Source organism: Tupaia chinensis, unplaced genomic scaffold (genome assembly GCF_000334495.1).
Source record: "Tupaia chinensis unplaced genomic scaffold, TupChi_1.0 Scaffold000054_1, whole genome shotgun sequence".
NCBI lineage: Eukaryota > Metazoa > Chordata > Mammalia > Scandentia > Tupaiidae > Tupaia > Tupaia belangeri.
In genome coordinates this window covers 11,289,476-11,296,223 of record NW_006159512.1, presented here as the reverse complement: position 1 = coordinate 11,296,223, position 6,748 = coordinate 11,289,476, and the positions used below count along the sequence as shown (strand labels likewise).

The following is a 6,748-nucleotide window of genomic DNA, read 5'->3' as shown; positions in this document are numbered from 1 at the left end:
CCAGTGGCATGGTGGTTAAGGCAGCTGGATCCCACATGGCTGACTGCACAGTTGGAGTCCCGGATATGACAGCGTGGAGAACACATCGGGTGTGTGTGTGTGCATGCCCAAAGTCCTGAAAAGAAGCAGCGAGCGGGAGAAGGGATTATGGCGTGACCATGGCTTTTAGGGAGTGATTTGTCACTTTTCTTTGTTCTTTCTCTCTTTCTCAGGTGAGCACATGTGCCCTGTAGCACATTTAAAAAAAAAAAAAATGATGTGGTGACCAGCAGAAGGCATAATGGTTATGTTGCTGGACTCCCACATAGTTGACTGCAATTCAAGTCCCAGACCCGGAGGCTTCAAACTCATGCCAGGCTTGTGTGCATGTGTGCCCAAAATCCCGAGAGGAGAATGGGGTAGATGGGATTGTGGCGTGTCCATCCCCACTGAGGGGTGATGTCTCGCTTTCTGTCTCTCTGTCTCTCTGGCAAGTGCACTCACCCTATAGCAAAAATCTCTCTAAAGAAAAAGAAAATGGTGTTTTGTTTTGTTTTCCTTTTTAAAAAATTTCCATGGGGGGCCCAGCAGATGGGGTAACAGTTTCATCTCTGGACTCCCACATAGTCAGCCGCAATTTGAGTCTCGGATCTGGTGGCTTAAAACTCACACCAGGTGTGTGTGTGCGTGCCCAAGATCCCGAGAAAAGAATGGAAGGGAAGGGATTGGGGAGTGGCCATCCCCCTGGGGAGTGATTTCTCACTTTCTGTCTCTCTGGCGAGTACACATGCCCTATAGCAAAAATCTCTCAAAAAAAAACAACAACAACAACAAAAAAAGAAATTAGCATGGAGTGCGCAGACTCTCCAGAGAGACAAGAGAAACGAGAAAGCACAGCCCAGTGGGGGCAGGGGTGTGGTCATGCCGCAGTTTCTTCTCCTCATTTCCCCATTGTACTGGGATTTCACGCACAGGTGCACACACAGCTTGTTTTTCTGTCTGCCGAGGCTTCTTAACTACTAGGTTATGGGGCCAGTCCTAGTTATATTTTTTTACATGGAAAAAAAATATTCCAAATGGATTGTAAAGTAAAAGTTACCAAAAAAAAAAAAATTGAGAAATGCCTTGTTTTTGTTTGTTTATTTATTTATTTATTTTTTGGGAGAGGTTTTTGCTATTGGGTGTGTGCACTTGCCAGAAAGACAGAGACAGAGAGACAGAAAGTGAGAAATCGCCCCCCAGGGGGGATGGCCACGCCTCAGTCCCTTCTCAATTCTCCCCTCAGGATCTTGGACACGCGCCTGGCATGAGTTTAAGCCACCAGGTTTGGGACTCGAACCGTGCTTGACTACATGGGAGTCCAGTAACGTAGCCGTTATACCATCTGCTGGTCCTCCTCATTTTTATTTTTGCAGAATGTATGTATATTTTAAAACCTGGGGTAGTAAGCAGAACTGTCAACACTGCTTCACTATGGATAGCAGGATAACAGATTACTGTATTGTACGAAGTAATCTGTTAGTCTGTATTTCCAAGAATATATATGTTTTTGGTATAATGATCACTTGTACTTTAAAAACAAAGAAAAGAAAACATTATAAACCAAAAAATAAAGGCCTTCTAAAAGAGACTTCTGGGATATCATAGTGAGTCTTGAAGTTGGTATTGTTTTTTTTTTTTTTTGACTAAAGATTTTTCAAAATCCTGAGATTCAGATCCAGTGACACAAAAAAATTAGCAAATGTATAGTGTCTCTTCATTTAGACATCTGTTCATTGAAAGCGAAATTTTCTTTGTGTTTCACAGATTATACCTGAACTTTAATAGGTGTCACGTTTCATTCACGGGAGTCATTGAATCTGAAAACTTTTTACTAGCTCACAAAAGTCAAAGCATAGCTATTCAAAACGCCTCGGGCACCTACTATATGCTGTATAACTAAAGCTGATTAAATTTGTCTCAGCAAGCGTTCTGTAACAGAAGTGAACTTTAAAGCTAAGGACTTACAAATAATTCCTTTTTTATTTTATTATTTTTCTTTTTTTGGAGAGGTTTTTGCTCTAGGGATCATGCACTCGCCACAAAGACAGCAAGAAACAGAGAGACAAAAAGCGAGAAATCACCCCCCTGGTGGATGGCCACGCCGCAATCCCTTCTCCTCCATGTTCTACTGGGATCTTGGGCACGCACGCACAGGTGCCCGGCATGAGTTTAAGCCACCGGGTCCAGGACTCAAACTGCGATCACCTACATGGGAGTCCAGAGACATAGTCATTACACTAATTGCTGGTCCCAGTAATTCCTTTTTTAAAAAATTCAATTTTATAGTTCTTAGGAAAAAAACTTTGAATTCAAAATTAACTTTTAAAATTTTAAGAGTCTCACTTTCGTAAACAGCTTTTTTCACCTACAGCATCTAGTCCCATCTCTAAATAATAAAGGTGAACATAAAACACAGTTATTGGCCTTCACTCCACTGTGGTAAGAAGCCTATCCTTTAAGAGAAGAAGGCTGTTGAAGTGTGGTCCTGGTAGAACTGTCGTTTGGTGCTTTAGAAAGTTGACGATTCAAGATATGGGAAAGATTCGTGTCTTCAGACCACTAGCAACTTCCTCAAATCTCTAATGTTTTCCATTTGAAAATTCTTGTTCCATTCTACCTTGATGACATTAAAATATTAAAATATTTTAAAATATACATAAACACTTATCAGTCTCTTCACAGTTAGAAATATTTAAGATTATTTTATAAGTTTGTTAATATCAGTAGTTACTTTTAAAGCATATAAGCCATTAATTAGAATTTTTGTCAATCTGCTTTTTTAAAAAAATGGCTTAAACAATTTAAAGATAGTACAGTTGAGTGGCCACAAGATGGCAGCACTGGAGCTAAATTTGAAAACTAGTCCTGTTACAATTTTATTTTATTTATTCTATATATTAACACTACATAATCAGCTATTTCCATTCTTTTTTTTTTTTTTTTTTTGGAGAGGTTTTTGCTATAGGGCGTGTGCTCTCGCCAGACAGACACAGAGAGACAGAAAGCAAGAAGTCACCCCGCAGGGGGGATGGCCACGCAGCAATCCCTTCTCCTCCATTCTCCTCTCGGGATCTTGAGCATGCATGCACACGCACCCGGCGTGAGTTTTAAGCCACCGGGTCCAGGACGCGAACCACGGTCAGCTACATGGGAGTTCAGCGACATAGCCATTACGCCAACTGCTGGTCCCTCTTTCCATTCTTTATAACCAACTTTCTCTCTTTTATTTTTTAAAGAGAGATTTTTGCTATAGGACGCATATGCTTGCTGGAGAGACAGAGAGACAGAAAGCAAGAACTCACCCATGAGGGGGGATGGCCATGCTGCAATCCCTTCTCCATTCGCGTGGGATTTTGGGCACGCACACACATGCACCTGGCATGAGTTTCAAGCATCTGGGTCCAAGACTTGATCACAGTCAGCCGTATGGGAGTCCAGAAACCTAACCATTGCGCTATCTGCTGGCCCCAACTTCCTCTTTTCTTTAATTACCTTCTATAAGCTCACGACTTCCAAATTTGAAATTCCCACTTTGACCTCTTCTCTGAATTAAGATTCACACATCCAACTGCTTACTTAACTTCTCCACTTCGGCATTTCAAAGTTACCAGCGTGAAGTCTTGAGATGCTGCCCAGTCGTCCTGTTCAGTGGTAGCCTCAGCCCGTCAGCAGGGCCTCTGGCTCTGTCTGCAGAAGATGTGCAGTCCTGGTCCCCTCGCCACCTCCGCCGTCACCGCCAGGGCAGAGCCGCCCTCGCTTCCTGCCTGGACTGCTGGAACAGCCTCCCAGCTGGTCTCCCTTCCGTCCTTTCACCCCACAGTGACTTTACTCAGCAGCCAGCATGACCCTTTTAAAAAGATCATGTCGGGGGACCAGCAGATGGCATAATGGTTATGTTTCGGGGCTCCCATCCTATGTAATCAACAGCGGTTCGAGTCCCAGACCTGACAGCTTAAAACTCAGGCTAGCACATGTGCGTGCGTGCCCAAGATCCCAAGAGGAGAACGGAGAAGAAGGGATTGTGGCGTGGCCATCCCTCCTGGGGGTGATTTCTTGTTTTCTCTCTCTTTGTCTCTCTGGTAAGCGCACATGCCCTATAGCAAAAATCTAAGGATAAAGAGATAATAGCGGGGTCTCTGGAGGGCATAGTAGTTATGTCACTGGATTCCCACATGGCCGACCACGGTTCTAGTCCCAGACCTGGTGGCTTGAAAATCATGCCAGGTGTGTGTGTATGTGTACCCAAGATCACAGGAGAATGGAGAAGGGATTGAGTGGCCACCCCCCTGGGAAGATGATTTCTCACTTTCCCTCTCACCGTCTGTCTCTCTCCCATGAACACACACGTCCTAAGGCAAAAAGCCTCTAAAAAAAAATAAAGAAAAGAAATCATGTCATATCTCCATTCAAACCCCCCAAATGGCTTCCCATCTAATTCAGAATAAAGTCCATTCCCAGGCCTTCCATGTCTGGTCCTAGCTGTTTCGTTTCGCACCTCCTGTGCCCTCCCCTCTGCCTCATCAGCACCGGTCTCCCGCACGTCCCTAGAACTCCAGGTGCATCTTCACCTCCTCACCTGCGGCCCTTCCCTGGGCACTCGCACAGCCCACTCCCTCACTTCCTGCAGGTTCTGGGGGAACGTGACCTTACCAGAGGCCTCCCCGGCCCCCCAGCCACTGCGGTCACTCTGCGTCCCTACTCCTCCCTCCCAGCTAGGCCTGTGCGCCTCCTCCTCCTCCGCCCCCTTGTTTATTACCTGTTCCCACCTCTAAGATAGCAGCTCTGCAGAACTGGGCGCCATTTATGGCTGTGCCTGGTACACAGCAAGCACTAAGTGAGCCTGAGGAAAGGAAAGGGGAGAGGGAGGGAGGAAAGGAGGCAACGGTTTCGGAGTTCCGAACAGCAAGGGTTTTAAGGGCCCGCAGTGCAAGGCTGCTCTTGGAACAGCCGGCTTAAGACAGGCCCCTCCAGACAGTCTGCTTTGAGTACCTGGTCTTGAGGGCTGCATGATCTCAGTCTTCATCTGTGGTTTTGCAGAAGCGTTGGCAATGAGCATGAATCCCACCTAGGGCAGGTCTTTTTCTTCTCACTCATCTAGCTTTGTTCTAATTCTCTTATGCATTTAGGAATTTTGACGTAATTTTAACTAGTAATTGAGAAATAATTACTGGGGCCCAGCAGGTAGTGTGGTGGTTAGGGCACTGGACTCCCCACATGGCTGACCATGGTTTGAACCCCAGACCGAGCAGCTTGAAAATCACACTGGGCACACATGCATGTGTTCCCCAAATCCCCCAAATCCGGAGAGTGGAAGAGGAGAGACTGCCGCATGGCCGTGTCTCTCAGAGAGTGATTTCTCACTTTCCCTCTCACTGTCTCCGTCTGGCTCCTCTCAGGCAAGCGTGTGTGCCCTATGGCAAACACCTTATAAAAGAGAGAGAGAAAGACAATAATGTTGACGTTTATCGACATACATTATGGTCTGAATTAGCCAAGCAGTGGCTGGGCGAATCTCGACACGGTTCAGTATTTCGTTGTCACTGCTGTTTCGACATGACCTTACTGTTCCAGCTGCTCCCAGTAGGCTGTTCACCTCATCCCATATGCACTCCTGGAGACCCATCATGCTGTCGCTCTCCCCCCAGGAACACAGCATCATCCTCAACGGGACGGTGACGGTGAGCCCCACGCGCCTGCCGCGCTCCTCCGCAGACCAGCCGGCCGGCGGCGACTGGGTGCGCTACAAGCTCTGCATGTGCGCTCTTCAAAGTGCAGGTCACCAGCCAGAACATGGGCTGCCAGGTCTCGGACCACCCCTGCGGGAACACTCGTTAGAAGACCCCCAGAGGTCATCGCCTTGTTCATAGCTCGACTTTTTTTTGTTTTTAACAGTATGCATGCAGATCTTTATTTTTACAGTTTGTGATAACTCACTGCCGTATCTGTTACATAACCGCCATATTCAGAATGCTCTCTGGGGGCCCGCAGGGGGCGGAGGTTACCACGGTTCGAGTCCGAGACCCAGTGGCTTGAAATTCACACCAGGCACGTGTATGCCTGAAATCCCGAGGGGAGAATGGAAGAGAGAGGATTGTGATGTGGCCATCCCCCTGCGGGTGATTTCTCACTTTCCCTGTTTCTCTCTCTGTCTCTGTCTCTGTTCTGTGAGCACACACGCCTTATAGCAGATCCTAAACAAACAAGCAAAAGTCTAAATTCTGGTGCATTGTATTAAATTGCCCTGATCTTCAAATTACGGTTCTCTAAAATAACTAGAAGAAGCAAATGAAATTTAAATTAATCCTTAAAGAGCTCTTTTTAGAACCCCACTGCCCTTTTCTACAGGATAAGGGGCTGAAGCAACTGCCCGGACCAGCCGTGGTGACCCCTGGAGCGGCCCTCAGCCGCGGGAGACGCTCGGTTCTGAAGGGATTGACCCAGATTGTCAGGGCGCTCGCCCTGAGCCGTGTTCTCAGATGCACCACCTCGTAAAGACCTTCACACACGTGAGGCAGGAGGAGGAGACACTGCTAGAACGTGGTCTTGAAATAACGACACGTATTAAGTGTTCCTACTTTCAGCTGTAACAAAATGACAGCCGTTGTTCATCGAGCAAGCGTCAACCCTAGGGTATAGAAAATGTATGATGTTTCTCGTTTGTACAGTACTCCGTGAGTAGGGGCTGTTATCCTGGTTGTACCCTTAGGAAACGGGATCAGCGAGATTC

The 6,748-nt window shown here is 46.6% G+C and overlaps 1 protein-coding gene across 1 annotated transcript in view; it reads left to right on the top strand.

Annotated features, from left to right (window-relative positions):
* The window catches only part of SGCB (sarcoglycan beta), a gene marked incomplete at its 5' end in the record, with an annotated part of 12,187 nt that extends 6,068 nt beyond the window's left edge, over positions 1–6,119 (top strand). The window contains 2 exon segments of the mRNA XM_014591966.2: positions 5,667–5,779; positions 5,781–6,119. Coding sequence (XP_014447452.1) covers positions 5,667–5,779; positions 5,781–5,856 — 189 coding nt within the window.
* Between the last annotated feature and the right edge of the window lie 629 nt (positions 6,120–6,748).